Source organism: Giraffa tippelskirchi, chromosome X (assembly GCF_054371585.1).
Source record: "Giraffa tippelskirchi isolate mGirTip1 chromosome X, T2T-mGirTip1v1.2.pri, whole genome shotgun sequence".
Taxonomy (NCBI): domain Eukaryota; kingdom Metazoa; phylum Chordata; class Mammalia; order Artiodactyla; family Giraffidae; genus Giraffa; species Giraffa tippelskirchi.
Genome location: NC_137289.1, coordinates 133426899 through 133449706, shown reverse-complemented (window position 1 = coordinate 133449706; position 22808 = coordinate 133426899). Strand labels below are relative to the sequence as shown.

General features: G+C 38.2%; 1 protein-coding gene across 1 annotated transcript; it reads left to right on the top strand.

Moving 5' to 3' along the window:
• The first annotated feature begins 43 nt into the window (after positions 1–43).
• On the top strand, positions 44–21084 carry CXHXorf58 (chromosome X CXorf58 homolog). Its single transcript, XM_081564111.1, has 11 exons — positions 44–82; positions 141–238; positions 338–456; positions 2924–3059; positions 4063–4159; positions 6041–6135; positions 6556–6667; positions 12691–12822; positions 17261–17490; positions 20111–20273; positions 20819–21084. Exons 1-11 carry the CDS (start codon positions 44–46, stop codon positions 20990–20992), a joined length of 1395 nt encoding a protein of 464 aa, XP_081420237.1. The 3' UTR covers positions 20993–21084.
• The last annotated feature ends 1724 nt before the right edge of the window (positions 21085–22808 follow it).

Sequence of the window (22808 nt, the reverse complement as noted above, 5' to 3'; positions counted from 1 at the left end):
GCGGCTACGGCGGCCGGCTAGGGCCCGATTCTTCCGACCGCCAATGGGCCGCGGTGCGGGTGACGGCCGTACAGCCAATTCGGTGCGGCCAAGGCTTAGCTCGGAAGCCGGGTTCTGAAAACCGCGTTGTTGAACTGCAGCGCGTGGCGCCTCAGGCGGCGAGCGAACGCAAGCCCCGCCTTCCGGAGGCTCCGCCCCTGCGCCGGCGGTTGCTAGGCGGCGGGAAAGCGCCAGCTCTGTGTGGGCCGCACGCGGGGGCGCGAGGAGGGAGGTGCCGCGGCCCGCGCCGCGCTAGGAATCGGCCTTCGCCGCGTTGATTGGACGCCCAGCGGTGTAGGCTGAGAATCCTGTGTGCGGAGGCCGCCAGGCGGGGGCGCTCGTCAGGCCTCGGGCGGCATCGAAAGCCTCGCAGACGCAAACCGCCGACCTCTGGGTCCTGGATTTACCTCACAAAAGGTTTTTACTTGTGTGGTTGTTTTTTTTTCACTCTGGGCGGGACAGTTTTAAGATTTTAAATTTAAACTGATTTGCCACATCCTTTCATCTCGAAAGACCCTGAATTTTTTTTTTCTTCTTTAAAATACTTAAGCTTCTGTCTCTTACTGGGAATCAATTGTTGTTCCCTTAATACTAATAGAAATAAGTAATAATGGTAATAATTATCTTATTGACAAGAATAGCAACAAGCAACAACGTTTACTCTATGCCCGTCTCTTACCTAAACTCCATACACATATTGTCTTCTCTTTCCAACAACCCAAGTGGGTGGACACGGTTATTATTCTGCATCTAGTAGATGAAGAAACTGAAGCACAGAGAATAGGTGCAAGGCCACAGAGAAGGAAAGTGGGAAGTCAGGATCCAGATCTACCTAGTCGAGCTCTAAAGCCTGTGATCTCACCTCAACAACTGTCATGGTGGCTCATAATGGGGTTGTGTTTCGTATAATATTTCGTTCTGTATTTCACATCTAACCCCATAGCAAGTGTAAGCCCATCCAGGCAGGCATCTAGAAGATTTGGGGGATTTGTCTGGTGCTGTGTCCCTGCCCTCCAGCCAAAGACCACTAGGAACACACGTGTAGTTGAACAAGTTGGGTTTGTTTCTTGCAGCTGCTAGGAAAACGCACACCTTGGGAAACAGTGGGGCATCTCAGTGAGAGAGTGTTAGAAAGATTTATTCTAGGATTTGGGCTTTGGTTGGGTGTTTGGGGGGGCAGGTTCAAGGAAGCAGGGCTTTGCTCTGGGTTAGGTGGTGGTAGGAAGCCAGGGTTAACACCTAAGCCCAGCTGTGAATGCCAGGCCAGCTCCTGGATGTTAAGGACTGCTTTTCTCTTTCTCAAGAAATCAGTGTATTCCAAGCCATCCCCATCCCCATTTCTAAGGAGAAATATTGAGACTCTGAAGGCTCTGCCTCAGTAATGGAATGTCATATGTATATAAAAGTGTGACTTATAAGGGATCAGTTAGGGCAGGAAGTCTTAATTCAGGGAGTATGTGAACTTGGGAAAAAATTGCAACTTTATTTTCCCAAACCTCTACCTGAACTTTAGCATTTATTTCAATTATATGTAGGTAACAAACCACAGTAGTATCAGCAGTACCTGTGACTTTGTCATCAATAGAAAACAGTATTTTCATATCACATTACAGTCACAGCAAATTTCTTGAAAAACTGTTTCTGCTTATTGCCATTTCACAAGTACAGAGCTCTCATATTATTTAATGCATAAAGAAGACCCATTTCTAGAATTTTGTCTGAAAATATTTTGACAATAATTTCAATATAATTGGAGTCTTTCATAATCCCATATATTTTATATTGTGTATTTTAAGAAACGTAGGTCTTAGAAGGAGTTTGTCCATAGGGATCCATGGCACCAAAAGAAAAGATTAAGAGACCCTGGTTTAGTACAAGACACTCAGCAGTGACTACGAATTTGGGAGCTGCTTTCAAATTGGAGTAATGTGTTAAAGGATAGAAAATCAGAGGTGGAATCAGATCACTTATTACACATCCTCTCACTTTACCAAAGAGGGAACTGAGTTACTGAGAGGTTAAGGGACTTGCCCAAAGTCTCACAGCTATTCCATGATAAAACCAGGATGAAAAGTTTTTAGAAAGCATATAAAAACCCTCCACTCTGATGTGCATTGGGGATTCCATGGATAGCAAGATGCCTCCTGCCTTCAACCAACTTGTTGGAATGACAGCCAAGAAATCAAATTATGGTGCATATGAAAAGCACTGTGAAAGGAAAACATATACAGTATTATGGGACCTTGAAGACAGTAGTGAGTAGTTCTGTAAAAAGGAGATGATGGAAAACTTCAGAGAAGAGGCATCACTTAGATGGGATCTTGAAGGGTGAATTGATGTTTACTGGTGGTAGGAAAGTTGTTTCAGGTCGAGGAAATGGCATGATCATCAGCACAGAGTTGTAAAACACTGACTTTGGCAAGAAATTCTTATTCTTGCAGAGTATAGAGAGGAATGCTAGTGGAAAGTTGGTATTTTGAGATTAGAGAGAGAGAATGGGGCTAGATTGTGAAAAGACTTGCACACGATTCTAAGGAGTCTGCACTTTAGCTTGGAGGAAATGAGGTGTCCCTGAAGGATTTTAAGTTGAAGAGTGATAAGGTTGGATTATTACTCTGAGAAGTTAACTCCAGCTGCAGTGTGGAGGATGAAGAGACTGGAGACCAGGAGAGCAATTAAAAAGCTATGGGTAGATCCACTGTCTTTCCTATATACCTCATAATTCTTGTAGCACACAAAGGATGTAAGTAACATTGAGATCTATGAAACCTTCCTTTTTCAGGGGCTCTGGAATTAGCCTAACAATCATATGGAACTTGAGTCTCATCCAAACAGTGTAATAACATAGAGTATGACCTCAAATGTTTAACTTATATACTTTCAGAGTATTTCATTGTGAGGAAAATGAGTCATTCCCTGAAGATACCAGTTACTGGTGTCCCAAAATCAGATAATCCAAGCTTGGGAAAAGGTCACAAAGCACATTTGTCAAATACTGTAAAGACAAAGGAAAAACAACAGTAAGTAGCTATCTTTTGCCTTCTATCATCTTCTACAACTGGACAGTTTCCGTATGGTATTGACCCAGCTAACATCCAAGACTTCTTGTTTTGTAAATTAGAGAGGTTTTTTGTGTGTTTTAAAATTACTTTTGAATTGAATAATAATTATTATAATTATAGCATTTCATAATTGACAAAGCATGTTAACACACATCTCTTTGATCTTAACACAACCTTGTGATGCCGTCTTGTTACCACATTTTGTAAATGAGGAAGTAGCAACTGGAAGAAGGTAAGCAATTTGCGGAAAGTTAATAGATGGCATCAGCTACTATTCAAGGGTTTGTTTCCATACTTCAGGACTTTTCTCCTCTATATCTAGTAGACTGCACTTTGCCAGCCGGCAGCAACACTATACAGGAGTACCTCTCTTTGCATGTAACCCTGTGAGGGGTAATGATAGGGTTGTAGGGGGCAGTTCTTGGAGAGTGAGATTCCTACAATCTGCCAGTGCTGGGACATGATCAAAGTAGAATGATGCTCTGACCTCCTGAATGGGATGAGACCGGCTCAAACAAAGATCAGAGAAGGGAATTTCTTTTTCTAGGGCATGATCATCCGCTCCTAGAAGAACATTGGGCCTCCTGTAACTTCACATATTCTACATTCTATTTTCTTAGCATTTGAACTAGTTGGACAATGTTTTTAAGAACTAACTCTAATGGAATCATTTTAGGTCATGGATGTTTTTAGAAAGCACATTTTTTTTGATGATAAAGTTTTAGCCAGGATTTTTTTTTTAATCTCGAGGGAAATATTTTCAAGTATTTCGTATCCTCATTCTGACTAGATTCTACAGATGACCAGTTCTAATTGCCACATCCAAATGTTCCTCATTAAGTCAGACTTAGGGTGGGGCAGGGGGAGGTGCAAGAGGAGGAAGCATAAATTCAGAGTTCCCCAAGATTTTAGGAAAATGAAAACTACTTCACAAATCTTAAGCTCTTTTGTTTCCTCTCAGAAATAAAGATGTTTCAGCTCACACAATACAGAGAGCTTGGTTATCTCATCTCGACAAAATTGTGTTTCAACTCCTTAAGCATACAATTTGTGCAGCGGTATGTATTTTGCTTTTTGTTTGCTCTGACAGATATAATTACTTATCAAGGTAAAAGGTGTGTTAAATAAAGATAGAATATATAGCCTTTTAAAATCTCTTCTCTTTGAATCTAATCATATTGCAGAGGGTTGTGGGATTTCTTCTTTGGTTAACACTGAATGAATATTTCTGGATTTACTTTTTAAAATTAATTAATTTATTTTAATTGGAGGATAATTACTTTATAATATTGTGATGGTTTTTGCCATACATCAACATGAATCAGCCACGGGTATACATGGATTTGCTTTTAACCTGAGTAACTGTTGTTTCTTTTTCTGAAACCAATGTGATTTTTTAAAATTCCATTCCTTATTTGAAGATGTGAGACAGTGATCTTACAATGCTAAAAATCTCTGAATTAAAAGTGCCTTTAACTGTCCACCCAGCAGTTTCCCTTCTAGGAATCCATTCTACAATATATATATAATTTCATTGCAGTATTGTTATAACAGCAAAGAAAATAAATCCTATAATGTCCATCGATAGGATACTGGTTAAATAAATGTTGATACTTTCATACTGTTAAGCCTTGCAGCCTTGCATATGATTCTGCAATAGAAAGTAGCTAAAATATCTCATTAGTAAACAAGGCAAGTGCAGCACATTATGAATAATATAGTCCTATTTGAATAAAAACAAACCAACAAACAAAAAGGTACACATCCCCCCACTCCCCAAAGAAATAACTCTGGCAACCCTGGCAGAGTATTAAGCCTTCTTTCATATAGTACCTAATATTCTCCTAATAAAATCACCTGTGATTACAGTAGTCTATAATTAGTAATAGTCACATTAAGGGAATTTTAGCAGTCCTGAAAAAAATGATAAACGCTGAGAAATGTGTACACTTTCTCACCATCTGACCTACAGACCCATTTCTGATGTCAGCAAAAGCATAATGCCTCAGAGAAAACCCACTCAGGTAAACCTGTGACATTTCAGGTCCACTGTCTGTTGTCTTCACATGTGGAACATGTATTTAATTATTGTAATGCTGGTTTGTCATAATTTTAGACTCTTTTAGTAACAGAAAAAAAGAAATTAATTCTTTTTTAATGTTACCCTAGCACTTCAAGTTACTGCAATACCTTACATTAATGATGCTTTGTCATTTTAAAAGCCCTGTAGTGTACATTTTTATGTGATTGTCATAGGCATAAAGGTTGGGCAGGGTCATAGGCGGGGAAAATGGGGGCTTTAGAATTAAACAGATCTAAGTTTGAGTCCTGGTTTCTCTGCTTACTACGTTTATGCCTTTGAATGGGTTCAGACACTCCCAGAGCCTCAGCATGCTCATCTGTAAAATGGGAATGATAATATTCAAATATTTATGTGTATAACGTACCTAATATAGTGTGGTATATAAAAGGTGCTTAAAATCTAGTACCATTTCTATTATTATCCTCATTTTACAGTGATTCACTCAACATCAAATACTTATTTAGTACCTGCTGTGTTTCAGGCACTGTACTAGATACTAGGAATACAACGGTAAAAAAGAAATACATGGCCCCTGCCTTCGTGAAGCTTACAATCTAGTAGGAAACACACACACATTTATAGTTAGTTACAGCACATTGTGAAAAGTGCTGTCTTAGGGAAAGAACAGTGCCTGGGATCTCAAGGAGGGATACATACCCAAATTTGGAGGCCAAAGGGATAAAGTAGTGACTCAAGGTGACACAGATGATAAATGAGGGAGCCAAGACTAGAACTCAGATCTTTAGAATACCAAGTCTGGTGTAATTTCACTTTACCATGCCTCCTGTGTTGTTTTCAGTAAATTGTGCTTGGGCAGGGTACTGTGTTCCATTGATAGCACCATCATCTATTTCAGGAACATCATGTGACACATGAAATTTTGAAGAAAGTGAGCCCCTTAGAGGCTGAGCTTGTTAAAGATCCTTGCATGAAGTGTAAAGTTAGATTCAGGTAAATTTTTTATGCAGATTCATTTCAAGAAGTACTTAGTATGAAGAAATCTTAGAAATTTATTTTCTTAAGTCCTCATGACTTCTCACGTTATAATTACAAATTGTCTTCTTCTTATTTACATTTATTACGTGAAGAAGCCAAGGCATGACTCTCTCAGGCCAAAAGTTGCCTTGAGAGTAGCTCTCATCTCCTATGATGTGTTCAGTCTGACACACATATGAGACTAGTGGTGAGCACACATGCCAAAGTGGGGCTCTTTCATCCTTTGTGATCTGTTTCATTGCTAGTTCTTTTCATGCTCTGGTATAGCTTTTAACCTGCATGTAAGAAACTATGTGAATGATCCTAAGTACAAGAGGGATAAGTAACTGAGTCCCAAGTCTGATACCAAATGACTAATTTTGGTCTTTATTTCAGATTTAGTGGCGAAATATTTCCACCTTTCATCGTATTTAAAATTTTTCTTCACACTGAAGGCCATGGTTATAAGTATTTCAGCGGAAAAAAATTTTTAAAGCCGTCAAGTGAGGTGATGTTTCATGATGTAGAGTTTGTGTTAATTTAGCTTCTTAACATCTCTGTGATATCTAAATTGCATTCAAAGTATACAGACTACATTATTTCACCATTAAACAGCCCAGCAGGCAGGTAGTATTTTTTAAGCATCATGTTCCAAAGTGTCTTTGCTTATTAGCTAAAAAAATATTTGAAATGAAGTACTTGCATAAGGACCTAGAAAATACCCATCAGTTTTCTTTGTATGAAAATTTTGGTTTGTTAATAATGAATTACAGTGACTTATTGGTCAGGAGTTTTATTATTAATTATATTAATAATGTTTATTATGTTTGTTATGACAATTTAATTATATTGTTAAATATTTTTATTTTTAATTGTGCAGAACATTTGATGCAATTTTGTTTTAATGGTATTTTTATCATTGCCTCTTTGATTCTGGTAGCCTGTTTAGAAAAAGTGTGCTAGAGTATTGAAAAGGAACTTTTAAAATATTTAGCCTTTTTTACATGAGTTCTTACACTTCTTACTTTCATGAATATTCATCACAATTGTGTCTACAGCATAGGACTCACCTGATCTTGTTAAAATACAGTTTCTGATTCAGTCTATCTGGGATGAAGCCTGAGATTCTGAATTTCTACCCCGTTCCCAGGGGCTGCAACTGCTGCTGATCCATGGACCACATTTTTTAAAAAATATTTATTTCTTTGGCTGCACTGGGTCTTAGTTACAGCACTCGGGATCATGTTGTACCACTGACTCTCTAGTTGTGACACTCAGGCTTAGTTGCTCCAAGGCATGTGGGATCTTAGTTCTACCCAGGATTAAACCTGTGTCTCCAGCATCGCAAGGCGGATTCTTAACCACTGGACCACCAGGGAAGTCCCTAGACCATATTTTTAATAGCAAGGATCTACAACATAAGTTTTATTCCTTTGACCCTTATACATGACTACATTACAATTGATTTTTTTAAAAGGGTACATTTTCATATTTAGCCTTTTATAAACCATATATCAAAGGTTATTTTCTTGTAGACTTCTGGAAATATTTTACATGAAAGGTATGACCCACCTGAAATCATCAGTACTGGCACGTATTCAGAATAAAAGACCACACACCCTGGCAGTTTCTGACCAGATCCAGCATGTGCAACATTTATTCTCTGCAGAATATTAGGAAAGGAAAAGAGACTGCTTTTGTATGTCTTCTCAGGCAATATCAGAGAAAATTTAGCTTGGCTTCAGAAATATAGCATAAGGACTAGTGGTTTCATGTGGAATATGGTGTTTCAGAAACATTAATATTTGTTCATTTATATATCAATAGAATGATTTCAATTGCAAAAGTATATATATATTTATTCTCCATTCCAGAGATAAATTCATTCCAGATATATGTGAATTCATAAATTCACATATATCTACAGAATAAGCTTATAATTGTCCCTATAAAATGTCATCAGTTGTTGCTTTTCTGAGGTTATATAATGGGGCTTTTTCAGGAACTTATGTTTTCCCAAGGCAGTTCCTAGCAGACCCTCCTATGCCCAGGCTGCTGCAAATGAGAAGCTTGGAGCCCATGACTGGAAAGCACTGTGCATATATTACGAGGCATTAAAAATGCTGTACAGTAACTTAAATTTATTTTAATTACAAAGTAACTGTTGAAAAAAGGAAATAGCACAGAGATTTCTTTACAAAGGAAAATATACCTTTCTTCTTTGTGCTGCAGCTTTCATTTACCTGGGATGATCACTGTTAATTGTTGTGTATCCTTCATTTTTTCCATAAAAAATATAAATATATTGCCAAAATTTTTATTCTTATTTTTAAATGAGATTATACTATTCAGCTTTTTTCACTAAATATTATAAAGGCTTGTAAATGGTCAGAACATACCCAACTTGAAAAGAACAGTTTAGGGTTCCTTTTACCCTTTAGTTCAGCTTCAAAACAAACTCTGGCACTACTTGGATTCATAGTTAATAGAAAACCTGTAGAAATGGAAATTTCAGTGACTTTAAGGTCACTGAATTATTTTGCTCTTTGAATGTATAATAGACACTATGTCTTGAGCAAACTGCTGCAACTTTATTATTTCTTAATGTAAAAGAAGTAAGTCAGTTTTAGTCCATTCAGATGTTTAATTTCAGTTCATTTATGAAGGAGGGGAGTTTCACCAATTCTTTTTTGTTGTTCCATCTTTTCCCTCGTTCTTATATCCATTTCTAGTTTGATTTCCTTATGATTTTCCAGCCGCCTTTCTCATGTATTTACAAACACACTGTCATACACAAAAGCAAAAACAAACGAAAGGATATAGAATAGCCTAAACTACTTTAGAGAAGAAAAACAAAAGTAGACAGTTTACCCTGCCTGATTTCAAGACTTAAAACACTACAGTAATCCTGACGCTATAATGATGGCAAAAAGACAAACATGTAGATCAATGAAACAGAAAAGATAATTCAAAAATAGACCCACACATATATAATCAGTTGATTTTTATCAAAGGTTTGAAGGTAGTTTAAATGGTGCCAGAACAATTGAATAGTCATGTGTATAAAAAAGATCTAATTTCATTTACCTACTTCAGTGATCTATTTCCAGAGCAATGCTTATCTACACAGGGTTGTCATATAGTAGTCAACCAACTATATTTAGAACATTCTAAAGCCTTGCTACTCAAACTGTGGTCTGCAAACAAAGGAAACTATACAAAAACCAAAAAAAGTTTTTAAAACTAAATATAAAATAAAGTATAATCTGCAGACCTGCAGCAATGGCATTCCCTGGAGCTTATTAGAAACGCAGGCTCTCAGGCCCCACCTCACTCCTGCTGAATCAACAAGTACATTTTAACAGGACCCCCAGGTGATTCTAGGCACAATATAGTTTGACAAGCACTGTCATAAAGGTGCCCTCCCCCATGACCTAGACACCTCTGGGTAGTTGACAATTCCTTAACATCCAGCAATTGTTAAATTGAAAATCCCTGTTCTTTTTGAGGATTAAATGTTTATGTAAAAGGGAAAAACATCGTTAGTAATAGCTGCCCTTATTGAGCACCATCAAGTATGATGTTAAACATTTTTAGCACATTATCATTTAATTCTCATAAATTCTAGAACATAGATTCTGTTACTGTCTTCATTTTTTAAAAGATTAAGTAACTTGCCTAAGGTCTCACAACTACAAAGTGAAGGAACTGACATCAAGACCAAGTGAGCCTGACTCCAGAGCCATGTTATTAACCACTTCTGAGTCAGGAACCCTACTAAATATGTTTTCTTATGTGGCCCCCTGATAACTCTGATAAGGTACGTGTCATTCCCATTTTTCCTGTGTGGAAGCTGGAACTTGGAGAGGCTTGTCAGAGCCAGAACTGAGACTTGAACACTTCATATTTCCACGGTACTGTGCACACTTCAGGGTTGAAACAATGTTCCACCCTACTGTGCACACTTCAGGGTTGAAGCAATGTTAGTAGTGATGGTGGCTTTATTAATTCTGAGCTTATATATAATTGAACTTTTATAAACCAAGATACCCTGTTCCTGAGCATTTATTACTACCTTCATGAGTGAGAGGTTCCAGCCAGGGAGGGAAGTGACTTGAGATATGAGAGTAACTTAACAAGCCCAACTGTAGATCTTGGCCAGCAAGTAGCCACAAGGCTGTGGGGGCTTCTGGACCACAGCTATGCTAGCTACCAGGAGAGGTATCGAATTTAGAGATGCCCCCCTCTGACCTGGGCTTCCCTGGTGGCTCAGTGGTAAAGAATCTGCCTGCCAATGCAGGAGACTCGAGTTCAATCCCTGGGTCAGGAAGATGCCCTGGAGAAGGAAATGGCAACCCACTGCAGTATTCTTGCCTGGGAAATCTCTTGGACAGAGAAGCCTGGCGGGCTACAGTCCATGGGGACGCAAAAGAGTCAGACATAACTTAGGAACTAAAAAACAACAAAAACAACAGCCCTCTGACCCTTTGAGTCACCCACTAAGAATGGAACCTGCCTCTAGAATTCTAGTCTTGATTAGCTGCTCTTGTGGAATCCTTGCCTAGTTTTACCCCTTTCTTTTCTCCTTTCTTCCTTCTCTCTTCATTCCCATCCTTTCCTACCCAGAAGGACTTTCTGAACCTGGCCATAGACAGCCAATGTCTGAGACAGAACATCTTGGCCACTGGAGGGCAAACTTTTTTCAAACCCCTGACACAGCTGGGCAACAAGCCTGCCCTGTGCTGCCAGGCACCAGGGTTTTTTGGCTGAGAGACTGAAATGGGCTTGACACACCTGAGCCACACAGCTGAGCTGCCGTACGAATAAGGAAACTGGGACTCAGAGAGATTGGTGGTGGTGGCTGAGTGGAGTAGAGTAGGGAGGAACTGACAAGAAATACTTTTTCTCTCTTTTTAAAATATGTGTTTACTTATTTGGCTGCACTGGGTCTTAGTTGCGACATGTGGGATCTAGTTCCCTGACAAGGGATCGAACCTGAGCCCCCTGCCTTGGGAGCACAGAATCTTAGCCAGAGAAGTCCCAGAAATACCTTTTCTAAGTAACCTGAATTAAAGTAAAATATAGTTATATCTACTAAAGAAATTCTCAAGGCAGAAATTATATGATGTTCAGACCTGTTCAGTATACAGCTATTTGCTTTTACCTTTAGTGTCGTTGTGGGGATGAGAATTAGAACCCACAGGAAACTGCAAGAAAGCATAATGGAGATACGTGCCAATATACTGCCTTTTCTTTAGATGCATAGTGTTTAAGAAAACTAATGAAAGGGAAAACAAAAATGATCTTCCTAAAGGAAGGTTCCGTCACATTTTTAGTAAACTGTTTCTATGCCTTTGATTTAGTGCATTTGGAATCAAACGACAACCATTTGAATATTTTCTTTCATTTTCCCCATGTGTCTGTGTTCTACACTTTGCAATTTAAATAAAGAAATACATAGGAAATATTCTGGATAACAAAAATGAGAATGGGAATAAGAAATACATTAAGGCTTCCTGTTATTTTGTGTAAGTAAAAAGAACAGAGATTCTGAGTTTCAATCCTATCTCTATTCTGTAGCCTAATGTCAGCAGGAAAACAGAGTTCCCACACTTTCACAGTATCACATTCTGAGATACAAAGGAAAAAAGAAACTGATCTGGAATCTAACGATGCTTGAATTTTCATCTATGCCACTCTCCCTTCACATAAGCATAATCTCTGTGGCCAGAAGCATGGATATGTAATATAAATATGTATTAGAAGAGTCAGCACATACTTATGGCGGGGTAGGGAGGAGGGTGGAGAGCGCTGAAGTCTCTATTCACAGTCTATGTATAGCTCTTAGCACAAGGACAGGTATACGTGAGAGGGTACGAAGCAAATATGGCTAGACAGGATTTGAGCCTCCATGTTTTCTGTGGTTCTTCTGTCTCTGCACTTTCAGGTCTTTCCTTGAGTACAAAATGTTGACATTTGGGAGAGAAAAAAATCCTTTGTTTGCTGCTCTTTAGCTACCGAGAAGAGCCTGAAGGAGAGGGAGGTCTGAGCACTCTGAAGCGTACATGTTTCCGTTTGGGGGCGATGTATTAACTACCACATAAAAGAGAACTGGCCCCGGTACCTTTCATTGCAGTTCCTAGGGCAACTTGTTTAATAACCAGATAGGCTTTCTCTGCATTGACAGCATGAATGACGTTAGAGGTTTGTTTTGCTTTTTAAAGGAAAATAATGTTTTTTTAAGGGGGAAAAACAGATTAAAAAAAAAGACTGGTCCTCTGGGGACTGTAGACTCTGCTACTCCTCTCGCTGCATTTGAAAACTATGTAGATATGGTTATGGAAACAGATTTTAAGTGGTTTAAAAATCTACATAATCTTTTCTGTGTAAATACAGTCTTTTTGTTGAACAGCAAGTTACTAGAAGAAAGGAACAATATTTGATGGATTTGTCTCAAATATATGTAAAAGGTGTGCTGATAGTTATTGCTATTATACTAGTATTTTAAAAGTAAATCTTTTCTCTTTATAGGCTGAGGCTGATGCTTACAAAATAATGGGGAAAAAGAAATTTTATCATCAAATTAAGGAAGATGAACGTCTTTTCCAGAAGTTCAAAATAACTGATGACATAGATATTGTCACCCTGAAAGATTACATGCAAGTAAGAAATTTAGATTTGGATATTGAAAACAAACAACAGCAAAATAAGCCTCGTGACCCTATCTTTCAGGAAGTAAGAATCATACATTAGTTTATTGTGGTAAAATACACACAATATAAAATGTGCTATTTTTTCAGATTTATTATTATTTTATTTTTATACAAGAAAGGATAATAACAAAAAAGAAATAGTTGCATAAACTCACTAGGCAGATAAACCAATAGATACTTTTTAAAAAAATAGTAATGTCATGTATAGAAGTTACAGGTTCACTTACCACCCTAGACTTTTCTCCAAATGCAAAATGTGCTGTTTTAAAGTGTACTATTCAATGGCATTAAGTACAATCATAGTGTAGTGCAAACATCACTACCATCTAGTTTAAGAACCTTTTTGTCACCCCAAAGGAAACCTCACATGCATTAAGTGGATTCCCCCATTCCCCCTTCACTCCAGCCCCTACCAACCACTAATCTGCTTTCCATCTCTCTGAATTTGCCTATTCTGAATGTTTCATATTAATGGAATCATATAATATGTGGTTTATTGTGTCTGAGGAGTAATAGCTAAGGAATGTGGGGTTTCTTTTGGGAGTGATGGAAATATTTTGGAATTAGTAGTGATATATATCATAAATTTACTACACACTCTGAATTTTATACTTTAAAATGGTAAAGTTTATGTGAATTTTTATCTCAATACAAAAAATTGAAAAATAAAAAATAAATGCATGGTGCTAAAAAGAGTACATGATGGAGATTTGACCTAGTAAGGAAGGGATCTATTATTGTTTGGGTGCTTTCTGCTACAAGTAACAGAATATCTGCAACCACAAGAGGCTTAAACAATGAAGGACATTTATTTTCCCACATTAGAACGTCCCTGGACAGGAGCATCATGGACTAGCTAGTGCCACAACTCCAGGATATCAGGGTTCTTAGTCAGCTTCTCTACAGTCCTTTCAGCTTCCTTCACACAGTGACAAGATGACTAGCACATTCTCAACTATACTCAAAGGCAGGAAGAAGACTCAGCATCTTTTCGTCTTTATCTCAAGAAGAAAAATCTTTCCCAGAATCCCCCAGCAGACTTCTTCTCAGATTCTCAGATCTTCTTAGTCAGAACTGGATCACATGCTCCCCCTAAACCAATCACTGTAAAGGGAAATGGGATCATTTTCCCATAATTGATGTAGGACAATCACGGTTCGTATGCTGGGGCCTTCCTTCCCAGAGCTTATGTCTGTTCTGTACATGAAAAATAAATAAATAAATAAACCAGGGCTCCATGAGGGAGTTGGGGAATGGTTGATAGGCAAGCAATCAACAATGCGTCACAGCCTCAAGGTCATGTACCCCAGGCAAGGCTCTGGTAGGATGAACTGCACGACCTGAAAGAGAGTTTGTGGGCCTGGAGAAGGGAGGGCACAGAAGGTGTGGAGGGCTGTCAGCCTGGAGGGCTGGCAGAAGATCATCATACAGGGCTTTTGACCATAGTAAGGTGTTTATTTTTTTCCTTGATTCTGTATGCAGTGAGAAGCTGGTACAGTATCTTAGGAAATGAGGTGATCTAATCTAATACTTGAAGAGATCTGTCTGGCTGCAATGTAGATAAAGTATTAGAGGACAGCAAGAACTGCCTCCTTGATGGAGGTTCCTGCAGCATTTTAGGAGAGATGGTGGTATCTTGGTTTAGGGCAGTGAAGCTGGAGATGCAGAAGATAATTAGGGAATAAAAGCAGTGGGCCTTGGGAACAGAGAAGTAAGCTAAAAGAAGGTGTCCAACATGGCTCGTACGTTTCTGGTTTGCATAACTGGTCTGACAGCAGTGCTGAATCAGGGAACTTAAACTAGAAACCTGAATAGTAATAATAGCAAATGTTGATGTAATACTAACTCCTATTCTCATAAGAACCCTAAGAAGTAGATACTATTATAACCCCTGTTTTATAAGTTCTAAAGAAACAAGGGATCCCAAAATTCTAGCTAGTAATAATAATAGTAATGTATGGCCTTAACTATTCACTCAGTTGCTTCCATGTGAAACATGAAATTAATACAGTGCTTTAGAGACTCCCAGTTGTGTTTTCTTTCTTTTAGAGCCCTAACCTGGAAGATTAGAGAACTGAACCAGGGAAGAAGTAGAGCTTGGGGATGTCAACTGTCTTTGTGAATGATGTGGGTCACATACTTGCAGATTGTGACTATGCCAAGGACTGATGTCACAGAAAGAAGTTCCCAGATAGACACTGAAAGAGATGTGATGATTGCTGGCATTTATTGAGCCCTTTATGGACACAGCCTTGTTTCTAGCTCTTTAAATACATATTATCTCCTTTAACCTTCAAGTTTGTAAATTTTGTGACCCTTTAAAAGATGAGAAAGATGGAGCTTAATGAGATTTTTTAAAACTTTCCCAAGGTCATATAGTTAATAAGTACAGAGCAAATCATTGACAGGTCTGAGATGTTTACCCATTTTGCCATTCCACTCTCAGGAAATAAAATGTACAGGCAGTCCTCACTTTGCATGGTAGTACAGGGTCATAAAAATGACCATGAAAGCTGAAACCATGCAGACCAAACTTAATCATCAATGGGAAAAATCGTGATTGTTCTGTGCCTCTAAAAAAACCTTATCAAAACATTAAAAACTCCCTTACTCTCTGTTATAATTATCTAGGAAAATGAAAAAAGCAAAACATTTATTTAGTACACTATAATTTAAAACATTAGAAACATTCAGAATTTAAAATGTTTTACTTCTTTGTAAAAAGCTTATCATTTAAAATATACTAAAAACCATTGAATTATACACTTTAAACTGGTGAATTATAAGAGATGTGACTCTCAAAAAATCTGTAAAAAAGCTAGTTTATCAAGAGTAATTTAAACAGTGCTTGCCGCCTTATTCTCATACAATTTACAATAAGGAGTGAGCATCTTCTCTATGCCCTGGAAAATTGTCATACTCCTGAGTTTGCATCACCCGCCAACATTTTACCCCTTGTACTTTTTTTCTCCACCTGGCTTGCAGGGTCTTAGTTCCCTGATGAGGGATCAAAACCGGGTTCCTGGTAGTGAGAGCACGAAGTCTTAACTAGTGGACCACCAGGGAATTCCCTATACTTTGTACTTCAAACGTTCTGAAATATTTCAGAGCTCCTTTAATATGAAGTTTCTTTTTTGCCAACATTACTTCCTCTAAGAAAACTTTACCCTTTCCATCATTTCCATTTTCCCCATCTATGTTGATAAGTTCACTTTCACTAAGTCCCTCTAGCAGCCTAGCTGCAGTCTCTTGAATGATGAAAGTATCAACATCTCCATGGTCACCTGTTTCTTCTAGAACTCTGTTTACATTTCATTTGAATTTCACTTCCAGCTTTATCACTTTTTGTTTCTTTGTTGGACTGTTCCCTCTTTTGATTATCTTTATTGGTAAAATGTCACATGGGTTTATCACTGGGAGACAAAGAGACAACACAGTTACATACTTTGCTGTCTGTCTGTGAACTAAAAAGCAGATCCACAGTGTCCAATTACTGACACACTTTGAAAGAAGTGACATGATTTGTTGTCTACCACCACACACATCTATTATTTCTGTGGTAATCTATACACTGAAGAGCTAGCAACAGAGTTTGTACTTTATGCATTTAATTCAGCTATACTGTGGTAGGTGAAATTTGAACTGTGTTGTTGAAGGACTGAGCTTATTTTGCTAAATGGTGATAATTGGAATTTGTGCAAGCCTAAATGATGCAAAGGGAGGACTGCTTGTATGTGTGTGAGTTAGAGAATGCAAGAGAGAGAGAAGATATGTGTGTGTGAGAGAGATACCCTAAATGCCTAGCATAGTTGTTTCTCCTGCCCTATTCCTGTCTCTTAAATGAACATTTATAAGGTTGAATTGATTATATATACATTTTAAATTCCTAATTTGATATTTTAAATGTAAAAAAAGAAAAGTGGAATTTCTACAAATACTCCACATGAAAATAGTGAAATTTGCCACTTAGCACCAGAGGTGAACTAATTGCTTCTCAAAAGGTTTGTGCTTTCAATGCAAGTATGTCATAAACAAGCATTGCCAGGTATGTAGATCATACCACTATTTTCAATTTTATCTGAGTTATATTTACCTTAAAGATTTAGTGTTTATGCATTAAATAAATATTCAGCGAGTGTGGTACTATGTGCACAATGCCGTATGACAGGGATCCTGCCTTGTCACAGCAGGGGAGCTAAAACATACACAGGTAGCTAGAACATTGAGTAGTCAGTAATAAGAGCATAGAAGAGCGATCTCAATACAGTCCAGAGATGGGGTCAGGGAATGCTTTTTGGATGAAGTAGCATTTGACTGGATTCTTGGGAAATGTGTCTAAAAACTTCTAGAGCACCACAGCCAGTCATGCTTGGTTGTTTTTCATATAGTATTCCAGTCATCTGGATGAGATCCCTGCATCTTCTGGTGGCAGAAATAACTATTGGCGAAGATTAAGCCTCGAAAACATTCCCAGGACAATGATAATGTATGACATAGTTGATTATGCCGAGTCTGGAATAATCTCAAACCGTCTAAAAAAAGAAATGAAGTATCTATTACAAAGACCAAAAACAGAAGAGATGCATCAGCACCAGCTACGGATTGTTTCTGAAGTTAGGTAAAAGTGGTACTTCACTGGAGTTACAGTACTAGGGGAATTTCTGGAAATTTTCACATTCTCCCAAATAGCTCAGGAAAGATAATAACAGAGCATGTGAGAAAAAATGGGTTGGGGCAGATTGCTCAAATTTTATGCAACTTTGTAAACAGAGCACTAGCAAAAAGGCCATTTGGTACCTGGGGCGATAACTTGTACCACCAGACAGGCCACCAGAGCAAATATCAAAAATGTAAAGTGAAAATACTGGTGACCCTTTAATTAGAGGAAGTAGTGGGCACTGAGACAGTGCAGATGGAAGTGGAGCGCTGGACCAGTGTGGTGACCTTTTAAGTAGAGATGAGAAGCAGTGAGACCTGCCACAAACCAGGAACCACACAAGGCAGAAAGTAGGGTGGAGGGCAGTAAGGGTAGATTGTGAGTGTTTGGGGGGCTCTCTGGGGAGAGAGCGCTAGGTGCCAGTGTTATTGTTATTTTCATAAATGCAACCAAAAGGGCTCTCATTTCCCATGCTGCACAGAGGAAAACATTTTCCTTTTCTGCTGAAGGTTATAATTCTAGTCTTGCTATTCTGGCTCCCTTTGCAGAGGATAAATTGCATATAAATTGCAGTGACATTATTCCCTTTACCAGTAACATGTGAGCCAGTTCACATTATAGAAAAACGTGTCGTAGCAAAATAGACTGTATTATGATCTGAAACAACATGGACAGACTATGACTACACCAATTATATTCTTTTTTTCTTTCCATTACCAAATCTCACCTAGCCCATCTTGTTTACAAATTAAGCTTTTTTTCTTAAGAAACAGAAAATAATAAGATTGAAGAGGACCTGTTGGTAGTCTCTTTTCACACAGCCATATTTGAAATGAAAAATACTGCTTTAGTACATGAAAAGACACTGGTGACCCACTGTCAGGCAAACACATTGGGTTTTTTCCAGGAGTAGAGATGAGTGGGTGTTGACCCAGTAACATGATTTATCCCATTTATTTTATGATCAAGGCTGTACATTTGCCAGACAGATGGCCTAGTGTAGGGTGCAGTCTGTCATCGTGAAATAGATTTTCTCTAACTTACCCATATAAGCACTGAATAGGGGACTTAACTCTATTACCACCAAGGTCAAATAAATGATGTAATTTTCTCTGCCACCATATATAACTGTAGGCTCCCTGCTATTTAGACTCATGCTACTGATTATCCAAGAATGAGTCACTTAAAAAGCCAAATAAGTAACCAAATTCTAAATCAACTGAAGAGGGGAAAGTACTTTCATAAAGACTCCTTTGAATGCAGTCTTAGTTTGGGATCTCCCAGAAGCAAACCCTGAGGTAAGGATTTGAGTATGAGTAGTTTATTTCGGAGGTGATCCCAGGAACCATTGATGAGAGGGGGTGTTGTGCTAAGTCACTTCAAGGGGTAGAGAAGTTAAACAGGGAAGGGCCGGCAGCCAAAACAGTGTGTGTTAGCAATCAAGTTGTTACCGTGGGTAACGGGCTTAATCCTTCCTGGGAATGTCCTAGCCAGTGTCGAACATGCAACTCAAGTTATCCCACTGAGGGGAAGGGAGTTGGGATATTTATACACCAACACCCATCAGTCACTGGTGAAGGGTAACTTAGGAGAAAAGAAAGTGAAGTCACTCAGTCGTGTCCGACTCTTTGCAATCCCACGGACTGACTATAGCCTACCAGGCTCCTCCGTCCATGGGATTTTCCAGGCAAGAATACTGGAGTGGGTTGCCATTTCCTTCTCCAGGAGCTCTTCCAGACCCAGGGATTGAACCTGTGTCTCCCGCATTGTAGGCAGACGCTTTACCGTCTGAGCCACCAAGGAAATCGTAACTTAGGAGGGGAGGTATTAATTCTGGGACACTTTCTCTGCACATGGGCTCTTGTTTTCATAAGTAAATGAAGCCAATGCTGACAGTTGGAAGTTGGGTCTATGTGCCCTATGGCCAAGGGAACTAAGAGCATGGCACCAACCATGTCTGGTTCCAACACTGATACAAACAACTTTGTTTCAGCCATTATGAAATTTAATACTTGTTGGTGTTCATATATAGTATATATTTTTTAAAGAGTCAAATGGCTATTACACGGTATTTTCCAGGAAAACTGATTTTAAATTTATATCACATTTTGTAATTTTCATTATCATCATCATAAACATCGTCTATACACTTTCATGGGCTTCCCTGGTGGCTCAGCGGTAAAGAATCTGCCTGCAATGCAGGAGACTCAGATTTGATCCCTGGGTTGGGAAGATCCCCTGGAGGAGGGCATGGCAACCCATTCTAGTACTCTTGCCTAGAGAATCTCATAGACAGAGGAGCCTGGCAGGCTGCTGTCCATAGGGTCGCACAGAGTCGGGACATGACTAAAGCGACTAAGCAGGAGCATCAGCATACACCTTCATAAGTGGGAAAGAACTATGCTGTGTAACTCAAGCAGAAATGATAACTTTGGCCTAAGTACTTACATGCAATATTGCTCCAAGCACTGAGGTTTATGATATAGTTGCTAAAGTGTGCTTTAATAAAAGTTGGAACTTGTTTTACATGTAAATTTTATTTTGTGCAATTTTTTCTGTCTATACTACAAATATTTTCTAGGTCCCCTTTATCCTTATCAAGTCTTCAACCTTTATATCGGCCCTACCAACAGCAAAGTCAAAGTAGGCATCTGGGTCGTCGATCCAAACAAGCTCTAATGAAAGTTGAAAAAATGAAAAGAGCCTATAAGACGGCTAAAGAAAAAAATGCTTCTCTGGGGTCTGTAAGTTTAACTTGTACTGAATTCATTGTTTTGGACAATATTCAAACTGTAGGTAATTCTACTTCCTTAAGTAGAATTTTCCTAATCTACAAGTTCACAAATGAAACATACATTTGGTATATACTTTAGATGATATAAAGCTACATTCCTCTTGGTAACACATGTTTTAAAAATTCTTATACGAGTAGCTATTCTGATAAATACCAGCCATTTTGGCTCCACATCAGCATGAGTTGGCAAAAAGCCCAATTGTTTCTGTATATTGACACTGTTGATTCAGCACATCTCTAATGGTGCGTTTCTCAAAATGGAAGTCATTTCTATCTACACTTATTAAGAGCTATAGTGTGGAAAGTCAGCTTCAGTATACTTAGTTGCAAGAGTATTTTCAATGAACATGTATTCATGTTTCCTTAATAGTTTTTTAAAAATCTGCTATAAATTTTTTTCAGATGAGGTTAAGTATGAACAGTCAAATATGAAAACATAAAATAGTAGAAACCAACTATAAAACACTTTCCGTTTTTATTTATAATTCTACCTAGGAACCAAAAATGGACATACCAGGTGCAAAGCAGAAAGAGACAGTTGTCTTCTCCGCCTCATCTTTTGACATTGTGAAAGTTAAAGAACTGTCAGACGACGAATTGGAAAAAGAGGAAAAGGAATTATTTGCCTGGTGTCAAGACTTGTTTATTAATAACTCTCCATCATTTTAATGCACAGCTAATTGACAGAAAACCAACTTATTCAACAATCTGCTTGTCTGTCTATAAATGAGTATGTGCATTAAAGGAAAACAAAATATAAACAAGTGCTCAGTATGCTCTCTTAAGCAAATGTGTGACAGATTTTAAAGTTCTTTCTGTATTACCATAGGTACAGGTATTTTTTTACTGACAGATTTTTAATCTAAATAATTTCAAATAGGTGTCCTCAAACTAGCTGTGTAAGATTTTCTTCAAGAAATGGTATTTCATCTCTAGAACTTTAATTCAATTTTTATTTTCCTTCATTAAAAAAAATATCTGAACAGGACATGCTTAGCATAAATATTAGAATTCACAGAATAAAAGGCTGCTCTTGAGTCAGCCTCCAGTGTCTTTTTTTTCTTATTAATAGCATGTTGTTTTTACAGAACAGCTTGCGATTGACCCATTCTGAATTATAATAAAAATAATAATGAATTTGTTGCTATAGAAGGCATGACATAGCATACATAATTATTATTGAGCATTGAAAACACCTGGGACGAATGCTGCATGTGCTTCACTGTTGTACTTTGTATTTGTTTTTAAGTATAAAGACTATTTTGAGTAATATCTATCAATTTCCTTTTGAATTGATGAATTCTCATTCCTGATATAGTACCAATTAATGCATTTTTGTGGTGGTCCAAGCTGTTAGACTATATCAAACCTTACCTAAGGCTATGAAATTAAACAAAGTGCATTATTTATTGTACTTTAAAAATACAATTTTTTATTTTGCTTAATATTTAAAATGTGAAGGTTGATTCCTGATTTAACTCAGGCAAAGCAGCCTATAAATGGATCTCATTCTCTATTAAAACATTATCTTAAATGATAAAGAATATTGGAGTAAATGTATATAATTCCCGCTAGAATATATTTAACATGTGTGTATACTTCAATATTAATATATCCTCTCGATTTCTAAAAATAGGATGGATAATCTTGTTGTTTTCAGAGCTTGTACTGGACACTGGTTAAATAGAAGACATAATTTGTCCTCATGAGTCACACATATTCTCATTCATTAAGTTGGGAAGCCGTCTCTCATCTAATCAAATGCATATCAGATCCAGTCCACTCACAGTATGTGCAGTAGCAAAACCAGCAACATTTCAGATAACAAGATGAAGGAAAAAGTCAAAGGACAGATTCTTTATGTTTAATGGCACCCATTTCTCATATTTTTTTAGTATGATATGACTTTGTCCCATCATAATGCCTAGCTACAAGGGAGGCTGTGTGGGGTAGTTATGTACCCACCTAAGATTCTATTGTTATAAAAGAAAGGGATAATGGATATTAAGGCATAACTAGCATCAGTTGCCAGACTGAGATGTGTCTTCTATCAATTCTTTTAACTTACATTAAACAATGTAATCAGGCTTCCCTGGTGGCTCAGATGGTAAAGCATCTGCCTGCAATGCAGGAGACCTGGGTTCTATCCCTGCGTTGGGAAGATCCCCTGGAGAAGGGAATGGCAACCAACTCCAGTATTCTTGCCTGGAGAATTCCATGTACAGAGAGGAGCCTGACTGGCTACAGTGCATGGGGTTGCAAAGATTCGGACATGACTGAGCGACTAACACACAATGTAATCACATCACAAAAAATTGTTTTAAAAGTAGAGTTATAGGGCTTCCCTGGCAGCTTAGTGGGAAAGAATCCGCCTGCCAATGCAGGGGACACAAGTTCAATCCCTGGTCCAGGAAGATTCCACATGCCAAGGAGCAACTAAGCCCTTGTGCCCTAACTACTGAGGCTGTACTCTAGAGCCCAGAAG